We start from the raw sequence: 23,444 nt of genomic DNA on the forward strand, positions 1-23,444 counted from the left end.
GTCATTTCCTGTCCTTTGTTAATCCCCTCTCCTTCTTCTTTATTCTCCAGCCCTGGCCTATGCCACCGCCCAGGGGCCCGACCACGCCCACGGCTGTACCCATGGCAGCTGTTACCCCGCAACGGGAGACCTGTTGGTAGGCCGTGAGAAGAGCCTGAAGGCCTCGTCTACCTGCGGCTCCAGGAAGAAAGAGCCTTACTGTATTGTCAGTCATCTACAGGCAAGTGATGTTTCTTTGTGTGTGTGTGTGTGTACCCAACATCCTCTCACCTACCATCTCACCTCCTTCTGTCCCGAGCTTCTGTTTGACCCCTGACCTGTGTCACCTCTGACCCCTAACCTCTGACCCCGATTGTGCTTTTTTGTTCGTTTATTTGTGTTGTTTGCAACTTATTTTTTTTTAACTTATTTTGTACATAATGTTGCCGCTACCGTCTTTTATGACCGAAAATAACTTCTGGATATCAGGACTGCGATTACTCACCACGGACTGGCAGAAACCTTTTTTTCCTTTAACGAGTCTGACGAGGCCGACGTGAACGATATACTGCTTTCTTGGGAACAGGCCCAGATCCCCGTGATTTGTGTGAAGAGGAGGTGGAGAAAACAGGGGCCGGTGGGCGGGCTGCCTGATGAGAATTCGTAGGTGATCGAATAAACCCCCACTTCCTTCCATTCTGCTAGCTAACTTGCAATCTTTGGACAATAAAATAGATGACCTAAGCGGAAGATTAAACTATCAACGGGACATTCAAAACTGTAATAGCTTATGCTTCACGGAGACGTGGCTGAACGACGACACTATCAACATACAATTGGCTGGTTATACGCTGTACCGGCAGGATAGAACAGCGGCGTCTGGTAAGACAAGGGGCGGCGGACTATGTATTTTTGTAAATAACAGCTGGTGCACAATATCTAAGGAAGTCTCGAGCTATTGCTCACCTGAGGTAGAGTATCTCATGATATACTGTAGACCACACTACCTACCTAGAGAGTTTTCATCTGTATTTTTCGTAGCTGTTTACATGCCACCACGGACAGAGGCTGGCACTAAGACAGCATTGAATGAGCTGTATTCTGCCATAAGCAAACAAGAAAACACTCACCCAGAGGCGACGCTCCTAGTAGCCTGGGACTTTAATGCAGGGAAACTTAAATCCGTTTTACCAAATTTCTATCAGCATGTTAAATATGCAACCAGAGGGAAAAAACTCTGGACCACCCTTACTCCACACACAGAGACGCATACAAAGCTCTCCCTCACCCTTCATTTGGCAAATCTGACCATAATTCTATCCTCCTGATTCCTGCTTACAAGCTAAAATTAAAGCAGGAAACACCAGTGACTGGATCAATAAATAAGTGGTCAGATGATGCAGATGCTAAGCTACAGGACTGTTTTACTAGCACAGACTGGAATATGTTACGGGATTCATCCGATGGCATTGAGGAGTACACCACATCAGTCATTGGCTTCATCAATAAGTGCATCGATGACGTCGTCCCCACAGTGATCGTACGTACATACCCCAACTAGAAGCCATGGATTACACGCAACATCCGCACTGAGCTAAAGGCTAGAACTGCCGCTTTCAAAGAGCAGGACTCTAACCTGGAAGCTTATAAGAAATCCCGCTATACCCTCCGACGAACCATCAAACAGGCAAAGCGTCAATACAGGACTAAGATCAAATCGTACTACACCGGCTCTGACGCTCGTCGGATGTGGCAGGGCCTGCAAACCATTACAGACTACAAAGGGAAGCACAGCCGAGAGCTGCCCAGTGACACGAGCGTACCAGATGAACTAAACTACTTCTATGCTCGCTTCGAGGCAAATAACACTGAAACATGCATGAGAGCACCAGCTGTTCTGGAAGACTGTGTGATCACGCTCTCTGCAGCCGATGTGAGTAAGACCTTTAAACAGGTCAACATTCACAAATCCGCAGGGCCAGACGGATTACCAGTACGTGTACTGCGAGCATGCGCTGACCAACTGGCAAGTGTCTTCACTGACATTTTCAACCTCTCCCTGTCCGAATCTGTAATACCAACATGTTTTAAGCAGACCACCATAGTGCCTGTGCCCAAGAACACTAAGGTAACCTGCCTAAACGACTATCGACCCCTGGCACTCACGTCTGTAGCCATGAAGTGCTTCGAAAGGCTGGTCATGGTTCACAACACCATTATCCCAGAAACCCTAGACCCACTCCAGTTTGCATAACGCCCCAACAGATCCACAGATGATGCCGTCTCTATTGCACTCCACACTGCCCTTTCCCACCTGGATGAAAGGAACACCTATGTGAGAATGCTATTCATTGACTACAGCTCAGCGTTCAACACCATAGTGCCCTCAAAGCTCATCAATAAGCTAAGGACCCTGGGACTAAACACCTCTCTCTGCAACTGGATCCTGGACTTCCTGATGGGCCGCCCCCAGATGGTAAGGGTAGATAACAACACATCCGCCACGCTGATCCTCAACACAGGGGCCCCTCAGGGGTGCGTGCTCAGTCCCCTCCTGTATTCCCTGTTCACTCATGACTGCACGGCCAGGCACGACTCCAACACCATCATTAAGTTTGTCGATGGTTCTACAGCTGCACCATCGAGAGCATCCTGACTGGTTGCATCACTGCCTGGTATGGCAACTGCTCGGCCTCCGACCGCACGGCACTACAGAGGGTAGTGCGAATGGCCCAGTACATCACTGAGGCTAAGCTTCCTGCCATCCAGGACCTCTATACCAGTCGGTGTCAGAGGAAGGCCCTAGAAATTGTCAAAGAATCCAGCCACCCTAGTCATAGACTGTTCTCTCTGCTATCGCACAGGAAGCGGTACCGGATCTCCAAGTCTGGGTCAAAGAGACTTCTAAACAGCTTCTACCCCCAAGCCATAAGACTCCTGAACACCTAATTAAATGTCTATCCTGTATATAGTCTCGCTATTGTTATTTTACTGTTGCTCTTTAATTGCTTGTAACTTTTATTTATTATTCTTATCCATATATATATTTTTTAACTGCATTGTTGGTTAGTAGCTCGTAAGTAAGCATTTCACTATAAGGTCTACACCTATTGTATTCTGCGCATGTGACTAATAAAATGTGATTGAATTTGTAGGATGAGAAGAAATGTTTCCAGTGTGACTCTCGCCGGCCATATGACCCATTCTACAATACCATCAGTCACCGCATTGAGAACGTTATCACAACGTTCAAACCACACCGCAAGAAGTCCTGGTGGCAGTCAGAGAATGGTGAGAATTGAGATTGTATTCATTGGGGTTTCAGTCACATCCATGTTTAAAGACATGCTCCAGAACTTTGGCGACTAGTAAATATTTTTTTAAACCTCCCGCTTCAACTTTTAAGGTTTATTCACCACGTGCACAGGATACAACAGGTGTAAAACAGCACAATGTTTACCGTCAGAGCTCTTTCCCAACAATATAGAGTTAATAATAATATAGATTATAATAGAACAAATTATAAACAAATGAAAGTACAAATATAAAAACCCCACAAGAACTACGATGAGAGTTAAATGAAACATTAGAATGCAAGTATATACAGGTCAGTACCAGTACCTTATTCAACATGCAGGGGTACTGGAGTGGTTGTATATACAGGTCAGTACCAGTACCTTATTCAACATGCAGGGGTCCTGGAGTGGTTGTATATACAGGTCAGTACCAGTACCTTATTCAATGTGTAGGGGTGCTAGAGTAGTTGAGGTGGGTTTGCTGTAGCAAACTGGCTCAAATTAAGATCTTACATCTGTAAAAAGTGACTGGTAGTAGGATATACCTGTACAGGGCTGAGAATTGACTGGTAGCAGGAATATATAAATACTCATGGTAATATACTAATGGTAATATATACAGTGAATTCTGAAAGTATTCAGACCCCTTCCCTTTTCCCACATTTTGTTACTTTACAGCCTTATTCTAAAATGGATTAAATAATACTTTTTTCTCATCAATCTACACACAACACCCCAAAATGACAAAGTGGAAACAGGTTTTTAGATTTTTTTTCAAATGTATTAAAAAAAATAAATACCGTATTTACAAAAGTATTCAGACACTTTGCTATGAGACTCAAAATTGAGCTCAGGTGCATCCTGTTTCCATTGATCATCCTTGAGATGTTTCTACAACTTGATTGGAGTCCACCTGTGGGAAATTCAAATGATTGGACATGATTTGGAAAGTCACACACCTGTCTATATAAGGTCCCACAGTTGACAGTGCATGTCAGAGCAAAAACTAAGCCATGAGGTCGAAGGAATTGTCAATAGTACTCCGAGACAGGATTGTGTCAAGGCACAGATCTGGAGAAGGGTACCAAAACATTTCTGCAGCATTGAAGGTCCCCAAGAACACATTGGCCTCCATCATTCTTAAATGGAAGAAGTTTGAAACCACCAAGACTCTTCCTAGAGCTGGCCGCCTTGCCAAACTGAGCAATCGGGGGAGTCCGATGGTCACTCTGACAGAGCTCCAGAGTTCCTCTGTGGAGATGGGAGAAGATTCCAGATGGACAACCATCTCTGCAGCACTCTACCAATCAGACCTTTATGGTAGAGTGGCCAGACAGAAGCCACTCCTCAGTAAAAGGAACATGACAGCCTGCTTGGTGTTTGCCAAAAGGCACATAAAGGGTTCTCAGACCATGATAAAAAAGATTCTCTGGTCTGATGAAACCAAGATTGAACTCTTTGGCCTGAATGCTAAGCGCCACATCTGGCGGAAACCTGGCACCATCCCTATGGTGAAACATGGTGTTGGCAGCATCATGCTGTGGGGATTTTCTCAATCGACAGTGGACTGAGAGACTAGTCAGGTTTGAGGGAAAGATGAACGGAGCAAAGTACAGAGAGATCCTTGATGAAAACCTGCTCCAGAGCGCTCGGGACCTCAGACTGGGGTGAAGGTTCACCTTCCAACAGTGACATGCTGATAGCCTGTTGCCTGGATTTGAATGGTGAATGGGAGGCGTGCTTCAATTAATATACCAGTTCAGAAATAAAAATAGTAGGCCTAGCTCTTTTTAATTGTGCACCAAAACAGTTTTTAACACATGATTGCATTTATAATTATTGTGCAATGAACAGCCTTATAAAAGCGCAAGTTTTACTCCAGCAGCAACCAGCTGAAGACAACGCAGGAGTGGCTTCGGGACAAGTCTATGAATGGCCTTGAGTGGCCTAGCCAGAACCCGGATTTGAACCCGATCAAACATCTCTGGAAAATAGCTGTGCAGCGACGCTCCCCATCCAACCTGACAGAGCTTGAGATGATCTGTAGAGAGGAATGGGAGAAACTCTCCAAATACAGGTGTGCCAAGCTTGTATTGTCATACCCAAGAAGACTTGAGGCTGTAATCTCTGCCAAAGGAGCTTCAACAAAGTAGTGAGTAAAGGGTCTGAATACTTATGTAAATGTGATATTTCCGTTTTTTATTGACATTTCTGAAAAACTGTTTTTGGTTAGTCGTTTAGGGGTATTGTGTGTAGATTGATGTGGAAAAATAACTATTTAATACATTTTAGAATAAGGCTGTAATGTAACAAAATGTGTAAAACGTCAAAGGGTCTGAATCCTTTCCGAATGCACTGTACATGTAAATAGGAGTAATAGTGACCAGTAGCAGGATAAATATATATCAATAATCAATGGACAGCAGTGTAATTCAGTAATACATCTAATCAATAGTCATTTTAGCAGCAGCGGAGATTATGTCTGAGTGGGTTGTGACCTGTGGATGGACATAGAGTCAGTGTGGATAGTCTGTGGGAGTGGGAGAGAGCAGTAGTTGTTAGCCATTTAACAGTCTCATGGCCAGGGGACTGAAGCTGTTTAGGAGTCTGTTTGTCTGAGCCTCGATGCTTTGGGTTGGAAGTGTCAATGTGTAGTTCATACATGTATAATCTATGAGCAGAATTACTGTCTTACCTTAAGTAGCCACTAAATCCCTTGTTTGAAAGGAACTGTTTACTGGAAGCTGTACAGCGACGTTTTCCCTACATTTTCTCACACGTGGGCCCGCCCCCTAACGTTTCGAGTTCCAGCCAATGAAGTTCAGCCCCTTGCCATTTGAGTGACAGCTAGCAAGATGCACACACAGCAGAGTGAGAGAGAGAGCAATGACGGCGTGCACGTGTCTGCATTATGTGACGTTTTAATTATCAGAGACTACTGTCTAAAAAGTATACAAAAGTACAGTGAATCCCTTTAAATGTATATACAGCAATTGAACATTGTACAGAAAATAATTCACCATGTTTTCACCATCTTTTGACAAAGTATAGTGAACCATTGACTTTATGGGAAGAAGTGTTTTGTGCTCAATTATCTTTGCCCTCTGCATTGGGTAACATGACATGCCCCCACATGCAGCTGCCTCTGCTGTGAACTCATACAGAAGCTGTATTATTAGAGGCCTAATCTTGGTTCCCACTATTAATAACAGGTCTGCTCAAAGACCAAGGAAGAGATGGGGAGAGGGGGATTGGGAGTGGGTCAGAGGGGGGAGGGGGAGAGAGGGAGGAAGAGAGGGGGACTGGGAGTGGGGGGAATGATGACTGGAGCAAAAAAAAAGAGAGAATGAGATATGGGAGGGAGAGGGGGAGAGAGGGAGGGAGGGGGGGAGGGAGAGGGGGAGGGAGAGAGGGAGGGAGGGGGGGAGGGAGGGAGGGAGAGGGGGAGAGAGGGAGGGAGAGGGGGAGAGAGGGAGAGGGGGAGAGGAAGCTACATTGTGTCATGACAGTGAGTTCTGGTAGCTCTGTTCTGGACATCCAGGGATTTTATTCATCCATTCTTAATGGATTCTATTTCTATGGTTCTGGAGGTCCTTCAAAGTCCAGAGGTCCACAGCCTCCATTACACTAAATCACCCTCCATCATAATCTCTCTGCACTGTAGTTTACTCTGCATGGAACAGCCATCAGCCACAGGCCCACAGCTGTGTGTATGGGAATTGGGGGTAATAACAGACCCGGCTGTACCCTGGTTCGGGAACTCCAACAAAGACAGGATCGCGAAAGAGGAGAGAGGAGAGGAGGGAGGGGGAGGGATGGAGTCAGATGAATAGTGGGAAATGAAGAGAGGAGGGTGGGAGGGAGGAAGTCAGATGAATAGTGGGAAATGAAGAGAGAGAGAGAGAGGAGGGAGGGAGGGAGGAAGTCAGATGAATAGTGGGAGTGGGAGAGAAAGAGGGAGAGGAGGGAGGGAGGAAGTCAGATGAATAGTGGGAGAGGGAGAGAAAGAGGGAGAGGAGGGAGGAAGTCAGATGAATAGTGGGAGAGGGAGAGAAAGAGAGAGAGGAGGGAGGGAGGGAGCCAGATGAATAGTGGGAGATGGAGGGAGTCAGATGAATAGTGGGAGTGGGAGAGAAAGAGGGAGAGGAGGGAGGAAGTCAGATGAATAGTGGGAGAGGGAGAGAAAGAGAGAGAGGAGGGAGGGAGGGAGCCAGATGAATAGTGGGAGATGGAGGGAGTCAGATGAATAGTGGGAGTGGGAGAGAAAGAGAGAGAGGAGGGAGGGAGGGAGTCAGATGAATAGTGGGAGTGGGAGAGAAAGAGAGAGAGGAGGGAGGGAGGAAGTCAGATGAATAGTGGGAGTGGGAGAGAAAGAGAGAGAGGAGGGAGGGAGGGAGTCAGATGAATAGTGGGGGATGGAGAGAAAGAGAGAGAGGAGGGAGGGAGGGAGTCAGATAAATAGTGGGAGAGGGAGAGAAAGAGAGAGAGGAGGGAGGGAGTCAGATGAATAGTGGGAGTGGGAGAGAAAGAGAGAGAGGAGGGAGGGAGGAAGTCAGATGAATAGTGGGAGTGGGAGAGAAAGAGAGAGAGGAGGGAGGGAGGGAGGGAGTCAGATGAATAGTGGGAGTGGGAGAGAAAGAGAGAGAGGAGGGAGGGAGTCAGATGAATAGTGGGGGATGGAGAGAAAGAGAGAGAGGAGGGAGGGAGGGAGGAAGTCAGATGAATAGTGGGAGTGGGAGAGAAAGAGAGAGAGGAGGGAGGGAGGGAGTCAGATGAATAGTGGGAGAGGGAGAGAAAGAGAGAGAGGAGGGAGGGAGGAAGTCAGATGAATAGTGGGAGTGGGAGAGAAAGAGAGAGAGGAGGGAGGGAGGGAGTCAGATGAATAGTGGGAGTGGGAGAGAAAGAGAGAGAGGAGGGAGGGAGGGAGTCAGATGAATAGTGGGAGAGGGAGAGAAAGAGAGAGAGGAGGGAGGGAGTCAGATAAATAGTGGGAGATGGAGAGAAAGAGAGAGAGGAGGGAGGGAGGAAGTCAGATGAATAGTGGGAGTGGGAGAGAAAGAGGGAGAGGAGGGAGGAAGTCAGATGAATAGTGGGGGATGGAGAGAAAGAGAGAGAGGAGGGAGGGAGGGAGTCAGATGACTAGTGGGAGTGGGAGAGAAAGAGAGAGAGGAGGGAGGGAGTCAGATGAATAGTGGGAGTGAGAGAGAAAGAGAGAGAGGAGGGAGGGAGTCAGATGAATAGTGGGAGATGGAGGGAGGGAGGGAGGGAGGGAGGGAGGGAGGGAGGGAGGGAGGGAGGGAGGGAGGGAGGGAGGGAGTCAGATGAATAGTGGGGGATGGAGAGAAAGAGAGAGAGGAGGGAGGGAGTCAGATGAATAGTGGGAGATGGAGGGAGGGAGGGAGGGAGTCAGATGAATAGTGGGAGATGGAGGGAGGGAGGGAGGGAGTCAGATGAATAGTGGGAGATAGAGGGAGAGGAGGGAGGGAGTAAGTCAGATGAATAGTGGGAGATAGAGGGAGAGGAGGGAGGGAGTAAGTCAGATGAATAGTGGGAGATGAATAGTGGGAGATGGAGAGGAGGGAGGGAGGGTACATTGAGGGAAGGACAGAAAATTAGATTTTGAGAAATGCTCAGCAATTTTCCTTTGTTAATACAGAGCTCACATACTGCAGACAAAAGTCCAATTTCAGGTCTATGTCTGAGTGATTGACGACTGTGGACCACTAGAGCACTGCCTGTACTCTGTGTAGAACACTGAGAGGCGGGAGACAGGAAACAGTCACTATTTTTACTCCCTGTCTCCATGGTGGATCTGGCAGAACTTTAGAGTATTTGAGATGGAGCACAGTGGGATGCTTGTACTATACGCCTTGACAACAGTTCCTGTGGCCCTCGCATGAGGCCCCCTCTTGTACTGAGGGATTGGAGTGGAAGGCTGGGTTGGGTCGATACCTTATGTCCACTGGACTGGAGAGCAGCGTGGCCCACTTCTACAAGGTTTTTCATTGCAGGACCGGTACCGGTTGGCTATTAGAAGGATGTGTGAGTGGGTTGTTTCCGTTGGTGGAGTGTACCAGTTACTATTTGCTCTCCGTTAGCCAAGCCTCACAACAGCAGTGATGGGAAAAATCCAGAGCACTATTTGTTGTGTTCCCTCTCCCACTCTACAGCTCTTTCTCTCTCTTTTCTTCCCTTACCTTCTCTTTGCTCCTTTTTTCCCTGCGTAGGTCTCTCCCTCTCTCTTTCTCTCCCTCTCCATCTCTTTCTCTCCCTCTCCTTCACCCTGACTTCTTGTCTCTCGCACACCCTGTCTCTCATTTCCTCTCACTCTGTTTCCTTCCTGTTTAAGCCATTCATTAATGAGCACAGGTTATGGTTCACAGACTCACAGCCCCAACCGCCTAGATCCAGTTTGACCTCTCTGTGTGTACATGTCAGGATGTTCTATGAATCTCCAAAAGATTCCTGAGACCCTCTCTGTCTTAATTCCATGACTTATTTGCTTTTTTCACAGTTATGTCTCACTACACTTTTTATGTAACCTTTATTTAACTAGGCAAGTCAGTTAAGGACATATTCTTATTTACAATGACAGCCTACCCCGGCCAAACGGACGAAGCTGGGCCAATTGTGCGCCGCCCTATGGGACTCCCAATCATGGCCCAGTTGTGATACAGCCTGGAATCGAACCAGGGTCTGTAGTGACGCCTCTAGCACTGCGATGAAGTGCCTTAGACCGCTGCGCCACTCTGGAGCCCTACAGTACACTACAACACACTACACCACACCACACCACACCTCACCACACCATACCACACCACACCACACCACACCACACTACACCTCACCACACCACACCACACCACACCACACCTTGCCTGCCTGAGGGGTAGCTAGCTAGTGCTGTTAATGTTGACCTGCCACACATGAAGCTGTACTCTCTCACTATCTCTCTCATTTTTTAATGTGCTGAGTTATGGATTTAATCGTTGTCTTACTGCTGTTTGTACTCACTTCAGAATGCATTTGAATATCAGAAAGAAGCTCCTCAAAGCACTTAGCTTCATGAGCATGTGTTTAGGGTGTTCTCAGAGGATTCCCTTTGAGCTACGTTGTGGCCTGTCGACAAATTAGCTGTTAGAAATTTGCAATGGGACTTTTTGCTCTGGTTATTATGTTATTTACTGTGTTGTAGCAGTTACATGTTCCAGCTGCTAGAAGGGGAATACCCGCTTGGCATTCTGGTTATTATGTTATTTACTGTGTTGTAGCAGTTACATGTTCCAGCTGCTAGAAGGGGAATACCCGCTTGGCATTCTGGTTATTATGTTATTTACTGTGTTGTAGCAGTTACATGTTCCAGCTGCTAGAAGGGGAATACCCATTTGGCATAAGGCATAACCCCCCCCCCCCCCCCCCCCTACTGGAACTCAAGACTCTTTCTCTCCCAATTCATTGTGAATAGCAGCCCAACTCAAATGGTTCCCCAGGATGGATGGTGATGAGGAAGTGTATGGGCTTAGCCATGTGGTGGACCATGTCTCTAGCTGAGACGTGAATGTTTTTTTTCCTGTTCAGATGCCATTACTCAAGTCAAGAGACAGACAGGGGGTTCCTTTACATTTCCTGTAACAGACAGATTGACAGGATGAATGACAGGTTGAATAAATGTACTTAAATATATTTAATAGCAACACCATAAAGCTTGACATAACCTCTCTCTCCCTCTCTCCCTCTCTCTCTCTCCCTCTCTCCCTCTCTCCCTCCCTCTCCCTCTCTCTCTCTCTCTCTCTCTCCCTCTCCCTCTCTCTCTCCATCTCCCTCTCTCTCTCTCTCTCGTTTTGTCTTCAGGAAAGCCTGATGTCTTCATTCAACTGGACCTTGAGGCAGAATTCCATTTCACTCATCTAATCATGACCTTCAAGGTGAGACACGCCACGCAGCACTTAAAGTAGTAACCTTTAGAACTGTGTTAAATGTATGCATCCTATGGAAATGCTCTGTGTCTTCATCAAATGTGTCTACACACATCTCATCTCCTTCCTCACCTGCCACGCAGACGTTTCGCCCAGCAGCCATGGTGATTGAGCGATCGGCAGATTTTGGACGTAACTGGCAGGTCTACCGCTACTTTGCCTACGACTGTGCCTCGGTCTTCCCCGGGATATCCAAAGGTCCCCTGCGCAAGGTGGATGATGTCACCTGTGAGTCCCGCTACTCTGACATCGAGCCGTCCACGGAGGGAGAGGTGAGTCTGATTGGCTAGAGATATAGAGAATCACTTTTACTAGTGTTCTATAATAATATAAGTACCCTGTAATATATGCCATTTAGTAGACGCCTTTATTCAAAGCGACTTAGTCATGGGTGCATACATTTTGCGTATCGGTGACCCCAGGAATCGAACCCACAATCCTGGCCTTACAAGCACCATTCTCTACCAACTGAGCCTTACAGGACATACAGTATATACACTCTGAATATATCTAGAAATGTAGATGTCATTCAAGCACCTGTCGTGTCCCTCGTCTTCTTCCAGGCCATCTACAGAGTTTTGGACCCTGCCATCCGCATTGAGGACCCCTACAGCCCCAACATTCAGAGTAAGAGACCCTCAGCAGTCACTATAACTGGCAACCGCTTACTCCATGTAAAGCCAAACTCACATAGCCTACATCAGGGCTGTCCAACCCTGTTCCTGGAGAGCTACCGTCCTGTAGGTTTTCACTCCAACCCTCCTCTAGTGCACCTGATTCTAATAATTAGCTGGTTGATAAGCTGAATCAGGTTAGTTACAACTGGGGTTGGACTGAAAACCTACAGGACGGTAGCTTTCCAGGAACAGGGTTGGAGAACCCTGGTGTGAACCTACAGGAGGGTAGCTCTCCAGGAACAGGGTTGGAGAACCCTGGTGTGAACCTACAGGAGGGTAGCTCTCCAGGAACAGGGTTGGAGAACCCTGGTGTGAACGTACAGGAGGGTAGCTCTCCAGGAACAGGGTTGGAGAACCCTGGTGTGAACCTACAGGAGGGTAGATCTCCAGGAACAGGATTGGAGAACCCTGGTGTGAACCTATAGGAGTGTAGCTCTCCAGGAACAGGGTTGGAGAACCCTGGCGTGAACCTACAGGAGGGTAGCTCTCCAGGAACAGGGTTGGAGAGCCCTGGTGTGAACCTACAGGAGGGTAGCTCTCCAGGAACAGGGTTGGAGAACCCTGGCCTACATGATACAGCAACTGCCACCCTGCCATATGCTAATATCAATCAGCCATGCTCATACAATCCCTAAACATAATGGACCATGACGGGCTGCTCTGCTTTCTGATCTGGGGTCTGACGCCTTGTCTACTATGGGAAAGTAGCGGAATGTAAAAACCAGCTGCTGTCTCTCCCCCACACAAGCTGTCCCTTATGTTTTGACTGGCACGGCTTCACTGTTTCCCCAGGAACAAGAGCAGCCTTTCCTAAGTAGTGCCAGGGGAGGTTCTGTTCTTAAGAGTCTTAATAAAACCAAGGTACAGGTTGACCCTGACCCTTTAACTGGATATGTTTCCACGTTGTCCAGACGGACACACTCTGAATGAGTAGCTAGCGCACTGCCAAGCTCATTAATAATCTCCACTTGTTTAAGGGAACTTGAGTTTAAGTCACTCATTAGCTCTCCCTTATGGTACATAGTTACGGTAACTCTTTGGCGATATCGGCTTTAGCTCCAGTTTGACAGAGAGAGCGCGGGAGAGAGAGAGACACATTTTGAGAGCGTTCAGTGATTTAAAGTGCTGAAACCTGGTGTGTTCCTGCTTGCGTGCCACAGAATATCAACACGGACGGAAGATGTCTTTAGAGGAGGGCGATATGAAGCCTGACTGTCAGGAGTGGTATACAGTTACAGAATGCCTATGGTTTAGGATAGTTTAGTTTGAGCACTTTCCCATGCAGAGATCCTCCACAGCAAGATAGCTTAAAGAGGATCGAGGTAATCCTGCCAGGGATGTTGGGGGAACTATGGGCAGAAGGTACTGTACATTAGTATGTTAATAATAACAATCAGTGGCCTGACTGATGCTCATAAGAGTTGGACATGGTTTGTTGTGGTCCTGGCAAAAGCCTGATATTCCACAAAGTCCTGTGGAACAGTGGAACTTATTGAAGGGAGTGGTGTTTTGCCTGTCAAGGTCCAGAGAACAGACCTCTTCTGTGTGTGAGAAAGGATACGCTCAGATAGGCCGGGAGCACTGATAGGAGCACTGGATTTGAGGCAGCCCCTCTCACCTGTTTCTCGTTTTCAGTGTAGTTGAATGTAACAGAGTAGCTCTACACTAATCTCTCTCTGTTCTTCTTTTACTTTCGTTAATGAAACAGTAACTGTTGATCTGTATGGTAGTCAAATAGAGGGAGGTAATGGAAGAAACCACACAAAGAATACTAAAATGTATTTCGTCAGAGTATAGTGAAGGTAGCCGCCTCAAAACACAGCTTTTTAGCTTAGAGGTGTGAATATTGGGACTTCTTTCAACATTATAAACCTCCCCTGTTGTGACATCATTACTTCCACCTTCCATACACTGTAAATGCAACAATGCAACTTTGACACAAATCAGTTACTTTGACCACTTTCGGAACAAGTTAGACAAAAATGTAGAGGGTATGACATCTTTGTTCTCTTCTCTGCTATTCTAATCTGCAATCGGAACAGAAATGTATTGTACAGATCTAACGATATACAGCTGTTTAAGTAATCACATCAACAACTTTTCGTCTTAAGTTTTTCAAACAACTGGCGTTTTGACCAACTGGAAAAAAATACCAAAAGTATCTACTACCAATCAAGGTAGCACATCAACTCATTTCGCTAACTTCCCACTGTTGAATTAACTGCCATGGAACATTTCAGGACTTTCAAATTATAACAATGGGGGAGCACATTCTCAGCGTGAGACAATGAGTAAACGTTGTGACTTTTGACGCTAGTCAGCTACCTTGACCACTTTTCCCAACAAAAACTTAACCGGTATGGCACCTTGGTCTACTTTTCTGATATTTAAATCTGATATCAGAACAGCAATAGTTAAGCCCAATTATTCCCCCACCTCCCACAGACACAGACACCATCCACACCTTCAACCATACAGGTCATTCGTTTATCATACCAATCAGTCCAATTTAACCTCGTTTTATCCCTTCATCCCTCCATCCATTAGGTCTTCCATGCCTGTATCATTCATTTATTTATCTATCCATTTATTTATCTATCTAGTCATAACTTTATTTTAACAGTTTTATCCTTTGGTATTGGTATTTTATTAAGATTTGATTATGAAGTTAATGTATGGTTGAAGTAAGGGATAACGTTATTTTTTTTTTTTAAACTTCACCAATGTCTCCTTGTATTCTGTCCTCTATTTTTACAGCTTACTGTGGTATTCTAGTAGGAAACTGTATACACGTGTAGTAGGCTAGTCTGAGTGTAATTATTTGTGATGAAATATGTGTTCTAACTGCCCAACAATCCAAATTAAGAAGGTTGATAGTGTAGTCTGTCAAAGTAATTAGACCAATTATTTTTACTACATTTAACATTGACTATATTAACTTCTTGGCTTAAATAAAACATTTTAAACTTCTTCCACTACCACAAAAAATACTTATAAAGAGTAAAAAGCAAGTCCCACCAATTTTTATTCATGGGAAATGACCATCTAGTTTGTGTTTAAACGCTAAGTTGAAGTGGAGAGAGAAGGAGAGAGACGAAAGGTGAACAAGGTGAAATATCTGTTGATGTACCCCTGAGCAAGGTACTTAGCCTAAATTTGTTCCAGGGGTGCCGTACTACTATGGCTAACCCTGTAACACAACACATTTCACTGTACTTATCCGGTGTACTGTATGTGACAATAAAACATATATTTTTTTTAATCCATAACCATGCACTGAAACACAGCCTATAACACTCAGAAACTGACGCTCAGGGCTGTCATAATTGATGGTATAATTGATGGTTTAGCGGGAGCCTTTCCTTTGACTTTGAAGGATAGGAATTAGGATGTTCATATAGCTTGTTGTATACCTCCTAATCTGTCTGTCTCGCCCCTCCCCCTTCCTTCCTCTCTTCTCGTCCTCTGCCTGCATCGTGTAGATCAGCTGAAGATCACTAACCTGCGTGTGAACTTCACCAAGCTGCACACCCTGGGTGACAACCTGCTGGACTCCCGCGTGGAGATCAAGGAGAAGTACTACTACGCCATGTACGAGCTGATCGTCCGCGGCAACTGCTTCTGCTATGGCCACGCCTCCGAGTGTGCCCCCATCGATGGGATCAAGGATGAGGAGGGCATGGTGAGTAAGTTAAGGAACACAGCACTGCCCCCGTGCTGTATGGAGGAAGAACTACCCTATAAAGATTGCTGTTCTCTGAAAACAGAGGTAACTATGCAAAGGGAGTTAGAATGGGAGGGTTTGTTTAGGATTCTCTGGGACTAATTCAGCCTCTCTGTCTCTCAGGTCCACGAGAGGGTTTGTTTAGGATTCTCTGGGACTAATTCAGCCTCTCTGTCTCTCAGGTCCACGAGAGGGTTTGTTTAGGATTCTCTGGGACTAATTCAGCCTCTCTGTCTCTCAGGTCCACGAGAGGGTTTGTTTAGGATTCTCTGGGACTAATTCAGCCTCTCTGTCTCTCAGGTCCACGAGAGGGTTTGTTTAGGATTCTCTGGGACTAATTCAGCCTCTCTGTCTCTCAGGTCCACGAGAGGGTGTGTTTAGGATTCTCTGGGACTAATTCAGCCTCTCTGTCTCTCAGGTCCACGAGAGGGTTTGTTTAGGATTCTCTGGGACTAATTCAGCCTCTCTGTCTCTCAGGTCCACGAGAGGGTTTGTTTAGGATTCTCTGGGACTAATTCAGCCTCTCTGTCTCTCAGGTCCACGAGAGGGTGTGTTTAGGATTCTCTGGGACTAATTCAGCCTCTCTGTCTCTCAGGTCCACGGGAGGGTTTGTTTAGGATTCTCTGGGACTAATTCAGCCTCTCTGTCTCACAGGTCCATGGGAGGTGTGTGTGTAAGCACAACACCAAGGGTCTGAACTGTGAGCTGTGTGACGACTTCCATAACGACGTGCCCTGGAGACCGGCTGAGGGACGCAACACCAACGCCTGCAAGAGTGAGTGGTGGTGGAGCACACCATGAGAAGAAACATCTCTTATCTGCAACACATCACTGATTATTATAATGAGCACACCAGTCAAAAGTCATAACCAAAGGAATGAGACTCCAATCTTGATTACCATAACAAGAAACATTACATTTCTTATTCATCTCCTACTCATCAGTTACTCATCACACAGCAGCAGTCATAATCCAATAGAATGCGATTGTAATCAAATCTTAATTTCGTGTTTTAATATATGTCCTTTTGTCTCTCCCAGAATGCAACTGTAACGGTCACTCCAACCAGTGTCACTTTGACATGGCGGTGTACCTGGCCACAGGCAATGCCAACGGTGGCGTCTGTGACGACTGTCTCCACAACACCATGGGACGCACCTGTGAGATGTGTAAACCCTTCTATTACCTGAACCCCAGCAGGGACATCAGAGATCCAGGAGTCTGTAGTGGTGAGTAGAGGGGGTCTGGAATAAAATACATCAGAGATCCAGGAGTCTGTAGTGGTGAGTAGAGGGGGTCTGGAATAAAATACATCAGAGATCCAGGAGTCTGTAGTGGTGAGTAGAGGGGGTCTGGAATAAAATACATCAGAGATCCAGGAGTCTGTAGTGGTGAGTAGAGGGGGTCTGGAATAAAATACATCAGAGATCCAGGAGTCTGTAGTGGTGAGTAGAGGGGGTCTGGAATAAAATACATCAGAGATCCAGGAGTCTGTAGTGGTGAGTAGAGGGGGTCTGGAATAAAATACATCAGAGATCCAGGAGTCTGTAGTGGTGAGTAGAGGGGGTCTGGAATAAAATACATCAGAGATCCAGGAGTCTGTAGTGGTGAGTAGAGGGGGTCTGGAATAAAATACATCAGAGACCCAGGAGTCTGTAGTGGTGAGTAGAGGGGGTCTGGAATAAAATACATCAGAGATCCAGGAGTCTGTAGTGGTGAGTAGAGGGGGTCTGTAATAAAATACATCAGAGATCCAGGAGTCTGTAGTGGTGAGTAGAGGGGGTCTGGAATAAAATACATCAGAGACCCAGGAGTCTGTAGTGGTGAGTAGAGGGGGTCTGGAATAAAATACATCAGAGACCCAGGAGTCTGTAGTGGTGAGTAGAGGGGGTCTGGAATAAGATACATCAGAGATCCAGGAGTCTGTAGTGGTGAGTAGAGGGGGTCGACTGATTGCGTCTCAGGGCAGGGACATAGGAACTGTGTGTGTATTTCTTATATTATCATACTGTGTATGAGTGATGATAGGTACCTATGAAGGTTATTTTCTCTTTGAAACCCTGCTATCACTTTAGGTCCAGGAGATTTTGCATTTACATGTTTTCTCAGTAGTGCGTACAAGTGTATGTGTGTGTCCGTGATGGTTATTAAAGCTGAGATCTGCAGGTGAGACGGAGCCACTGGTCGCCCCGCAGGCGCATTTGTTATTGTTTTTATTTTGTTTATAAAAGGAGGAGAGGAGTGTCCAGCATCTTGGTACAAAGAACATATTCTATTTACAAAAAGAGGAGAGCAGCGTCAAGCATCTTGGCTCAAAGAACATATTATTTTTATAAGAGGACAGGAGCGTCAAGCATCTTGGTACAAAAGAACATATTATGTTTATAAGAGGAGAGCAGCGTCAAGCATCTTGGTACAAAGAACATATTCTGTTCATAAAAGGAGGAGAGGAGCATTCAGCATCTTGGTACAAAAACATCATAGTACATATTTACTGTTCTATTGTGCTTGCGATGATGTCAGAGGGGAAAAAACATTGGTGGTTGTTGTCATAACACTCCTGTGATGATCTGAAGGATCAGGTTACAGTGGGTTCTCTCTACAGCGTGCTCTCTCTCTCTCTCCTAGAGGGGGAATGTCATGACTCTCCTGTGATGATCTGAAGGATCAGGTTACAGTGGGTCCGCTCTACAGCGTGCTCTCTCTCCTAGAGGGGGAATGTCATGACTCTCCTGTGATGATCTGAAGGATCAGGTTACAGTGGGTTCTCTCTACAGCGTGCTCTCTCTCCTAGAGGGGGAATGTCATGACTCTCCTGTGATGATCTGAAGGATCAGGTTACAGTGGGTTCTCTCTACAGCGTGCTCTCTCTCTCCTAGAGGGGGAATGTCATGACTCTCCTGTGATGATCTGAAGGATCAGGTTACAGTGGGTTCTCTCTACAGCGTGCTCTCTCCTAGAGGGGGAATGTCATGACTCTCCTGTGATGATCTGAAGGATCAGGTTACAGTGGGTTCTCTCTACAGCGTGCTCTCTCTCCTAGAGGGGGAATGTCATGACTCTCCTGTGATGATCTGAAGGATCAGGTTACAGTGGGTTCTCTCTACAGCGTGCTCTCTCTCCTAGAGGGGGAATGTCATGACTCTCCTGTGATGATCTGAAGGATCAGGTTACAGTGGGTTCTCTCTACAGCGTGCTCTCTCTCCTAGAGGGGGAATGTTATGACTCTCCTGTGATGATCTGAAGGATCAGGTTACAGTGGGTCCGCTCTACAGCGTGCTCTCTCTCCTAGAGGGGGAATGTCATGACTCTCCTGTGATGATCTGAAGGATCAGGTTACAGTGGGTTCTCTCTACAGCGTGCTCTCTCTCCTAGAGGGGGAATGTTATGACTCTCCTGTGATGATCTGAAGGATCAGGTTACAGTGGGTCCGCTCTACAGCGTGCTCTCTCTCCTAGAGGGGGAATGTCATGACTCTCCTGTGATGATCTGAAGGATCAGGTTACAGTGGGTTCTCTCTACAGCGTGCTCTCTCTCCTAGAGGGGGAATGTCATGACTCTCCTGTGACGATCTGAAGGATCAGGTTACAGTGGGTTCTCTCTACAGCGTGCTCTCTCTCCTAGAGGGGGAATGTCATGACTCTCCTGTGATGATCTGAAGGATCAGGTTACAGTGGGTTCTCTCTACAGCGTGCTCTCTCTCCTAGAGGGGGAATGTCATGACTCTCCTGTGACGATCTGAAGGATCAGGTTACAGTGGGTTCTCTCTACAGCGTGCTCTCTCTCCTAGAGGGGGAATGTCATGACTCTCCTGTGATGATCTGAAGGATCAGGTTACAGTGGGTTCTCTCTACAGCGTGCTCTCTCTCCTAGAGGGGGAATGTCATGACTCTCCTGTGATGATCTGAAGGATCAGGTTACAGTGGGTTCTCTCTACAGTGTGCTCTCTCTCCTAGAGGGGGAATGTCATGACTCTCCTGTGACGATCTGAAGGAGCGTGCTCTCTCTCCTAGAGGGGGAGAGCGGGAAGTTGGTGATTAAACAAGAAACTATTTGTGAACATATGTAATGTGATGTTAACCTTCTAAATGAGAGTATAGATTGTCATATAAAGTTTAACCAGTCAGTGGCCACACCCCCATGAGCCCATACATCACATTAGGCGTCATAGAACCGCCCCTTCTTCCTGTCACGGTTGTCATCGGATGAAGCGGACCTAAGTGCAGCGTGATTATCGTTCCACATATTTATTGAACTGTGAAACTATGCGATACATACAAAATAAACTGAACGAACAAAAACAACAAACCGTCACAAAGAGTTAACATACACTTACTCAAAATCAAACTCCCACAAACCCAGGAGGGAAAAACACCTACTTAAGTATGATCTCCAATTAGAGACAACGATGACCAGCTGCCTCTAATTGGAGATCATCCCACACAAAGCCCAACATAGAAATACAAAACTAGAACATCACAACATAGAAAAACTAAACTAGAAAACCCCCCCTGTCACGCCCTGACCTACTCTACCATAGAAAATAACAGCTTTCTATGGTCAGGACGTGACACTTCCACAGAGTATAAAACCCACTTCCTACAAAATGTACATTAAGTCAAAGAACGCCGAGACGGAGTCCCCATGTTGGAATGGCTACAGTTCTATAGGCCATTAGAACAGAAAATATGGAGCTGTCGCTACATGTTGAAATGGTTAAGAACTACAACTCTATAGGCCACGGACACCATCCAGCTGGCACCCCAATGGTGGAACAAGCTCCCTCACGACGCCAGGACAGCGGAGTCAATCACCACCTTCCGGAGACACCTGAAACCCCACCTCTTCAAGGAATACCTGGGATAGGATAAAGTAATCCTTCTAACCCCCCCCTTAAAAGATTTAGATGCACTATTGTAAAGTGGTTGTTCCACTGGATATTATAGGTGAATGCACCAATTTGTAAGTCGCTCTGGATAAGAGCGTCTGCTAAATGACTAAAATGTAAATGTAAATGTAGTTTTGGCTACACGGCTGGAAATGGTTAAACTCTGAGACTATCGATCACTACAGAATAAGAGCAAATCCTAAACCTATAGTTACTGGTCTGCAGCTGGAAATTACGTAAGTCTAGTACAAGAATACCAACAACCGCGGAAGCATCTATTCTATGCAACGACCATCTGTAGGCCTGACGTATCTATTACAACAGACACTATCCAGAGCCGTGGAGAAAGCTACAACCACGAAGGACATTGTGACTTCTGGGGAAGTTAACCAGAGACTCTCTGATGAACTGACTCTCCAGCAGACGGACCGGCGATTAAAAACAGAGAAGACAACAACGACATACGGACGTAAATATATACATTGCAATTATTCTCGAATGAGCGGCCGTTCATGTGCAAAGGATTAGCATTTCAATGAATATAATTATCAACTGTGTGTAGTGAATCCATTTTGTCTTTCCCGCTTTTCTCAGTCCCCACCCCTTTCCTTTTTCCACCAAGCCTTCATTTCGGGATATAGGGATTTTTTCTTTGTATCATGTAGTAACCCAAATATCTACTGTTTGTTTGTTAAGTATTTCTGTAATTATTTAGTTAGTTAGTAAATACATTTTTAAGCCAATTTGTATATCGCTGATTCATCATTTAGGCTAGGCTCAATGCAGATATCCAAGGGTTTGCGACGTTCAGTAATGAGAACTGATGAGGTAATAATAATTCATTAAAAAGCGACTGTTTTCATAAGATATGAAAATATCTGAAGAGTTGATTCGGAAAATAGAGACTCTATAAAACTTTTCCTGTGGTGCCGCGACTTCCTAGTTAAAGTTTTCATTATTAATTTAATCACATAATAATAATTACACATAGAGAATTGATTTGATAAAATAACAGTCTTCAGATTTAATGATACGACATTGTTTTGAAGTAACGTCTTTGTTGTTGTAATATCGCAAATGGACATGGTAGTTTCACCGCTATGAATTCCAGCTTTAAGTTTGGCGTTAACAGGATGTTTGTTGTTTTCCTCCTGCAAGCCTGTGACTGTGATCCTGATGGTTCCCTGAACGGGGGCATCTGTGACGGGCATGATGAGCCATCCCTGGGCATGGTCGCTGGACAGTGCCGCTGTAAGGATCATGTGGAGGGACCTCGCTGTGACAAATGCAAGTCTGGCTTCTTCGGCCTGAGTGCAGAGAATCCCCGTGGCTGCCAAAGTGAGTGGAGAGGAGTAGCAGTATAGTCATGATTCAGTCTAACAAATTGGACTTATTGTAGTACAAATTACCCTCATTTTATGTGGTCTTTATGTTCAAGATTTTTTTGCAATCTTTTATTCAAAAGGTTTAGTTTCGTCAGTGCTATGAATAAACCTATGTATCATATTTTGTAGATATTTCTGTTCCCCTGTGCCCTCATAACTCCTGCTCTCCCCCCTCAGCCTGTCCCATAACTCCTGCTCTCCCCCCTCAGCCTGCCCCATAACTCCTGCTCTTCCCCCTCAGCCTGCCCCATAACTCCTGCTCTCCCCCCTCAGCCTGCCCCATAACTCCTGCTCTCCCCCCTCAGCCTGCCCCATAACTCCTGCTCTCCCCCCTCAGCCTGCCCCATAACTCCTGCTCTCCCCCCTCAGCCTGTCCCATAACTCCTGCTCTCCCCCCTCAGCCTGCCCCATAACTCCTGCTCTCCCCCCTCAGCCTGCCCCATAACTCCTGCTCTCCCCCCTCAGCCTGCCCCATAACTCCTGCTCTCCCCCCTCAGCCTGCCCCATAACCCCTGCTCTCCCCCCTCAGCCTGCCCCATAACTCCTGCTCTCCCCCTCAGCCTGTCCCATAACTCCTGCTCTCCCCCCTCAGCCTGCCCCATAACTCCTGCTCTCCCCCCTCAGCCTGCCCCATAACTCCTGCTCTCCCCCCTCAGCCTGCCCCATAACTCCTGCTCTCCCCCCTCAGCCTGCCCCATAACTCCTGCTCACCCCCCTCAGCCTGTCCCATAACTCCTGCTCTCCCCCCTCAGCCTGTCCCATAACTCCTGCTCACCCCCCTCAGCCTGTCCCATAACTCCTGCTCTCCCCCCTCAGCCTGCCAGTGTGACCCCAGGGGTACGGTGTCAGAGAGACCACAGTGTGATCCTGTGAGCGGGGACTGTTTCTGCAAGCGCTATGTCACCGGACGCAGCTGTGGCCAGTGTCTGGTAAGGGTCCATGAGAGCCTCCCTCTTCTAACCTTAACACACACACGTACACTCACCCTCTCTCTTCTCTTCCTCTCTCATTCTTACTCTCTCTCGCTCTCTCTCTAATTTCTCACATACACCCTCCGGAATTCATAGGTGTTTCTGAGTGATTCACATCCCCCTGTCACTCACCTAACTTCCTTGCCATGCCAGTAACAGTACCCAGGAATGTCTAAATTTAGCCCAGGGATGTCAGACCTCTCTGGTTGGTGTGGGTTACAGCAGGTCAAAAATGGTCAGCAGGCATTGGTCCTGACTGAGTGGATCCTGAATTCTCAGAAGCTGCATAAAGGCTTATTTTAAAGTCAAGAACAGACAACCACTATTTTCACCCATAACGTAAGCTCTACCAGCCTGCACTTATACACTGTCATTTTGATAGACAGGATGTATTTACAGTAAGTCATTTTGATAGACAGGATGTATTTACAGTAAGTCATTTTGATAGACAGGATGTATTTACAGTAAGTCATTTTGATAGACAGGATGTATTTGGAGCTAGGAACACCTGGTTGAGATATCTGAGTCGCTAGCTATGACTCATATTC

At 46.4% G+C, this 23,444-nt stretch overlaps 1 protein-coding gene across 1 annotated transcript in view; it reads left to right on the top strand.

The window, feature by feature from the left end:
* LOC106566459 (laminin subunit beta-2) overlaps positions 1-23,444 on the top strand; it is a 66,756-nt gene that overhangs the window by 21,374 nt on the left and 21,938 nt on the right. Inside the window, exons 3-12 of the mRNA XM_014134514.3 lie at positions 51-220; positions 3,135-3,270; positions 11,127-11,200; positions 11,335-11,523; positions 11,815-11,878; positions 15,411-15,610; positions 16,307-16,427; positions 16,693-16,881; positions 21,699-21,878; positions 22,742-22,854. Of these exons, the coding sequence (XP_013989989.3) occupies positions 51-220; positions 3,135-3,270; positions 11,127-11,200; positions 11,335-11,523; positions 11,815-11,878; positions 15,411-15,610; positions 16,307-16,427; positions 16,693-16,881; positions 21,699-21,878; positions 22,742-22,854 (1,436 nt within the window). The remainder of the gene's footprint in view (positions 1-50; positions 221-3,134; positions 3,271-11,126; positions 11,201-11,334; positions 11,524-11,814; positions 11,879-15,410; positions 15,611-16,306; positions 16,428-16,692; positions 16,882-21,698; positions 21,879-22,741; positions 22,855-23,444) is intronic.

The sequence above is a fragment of the Salmo salar genome, chromosome 13 (assembly GCF_965601325.2).
Source record: "Salmo salar chromosome 13, fSalSal1, whole genome shotgun sequence".
Classification (NCBI taxonomy): Eukaryota; Metazoa; Chordata; class Actinopteri; order Salmoniformes; family Salmonidae; genus Salmo; species Salmo salar.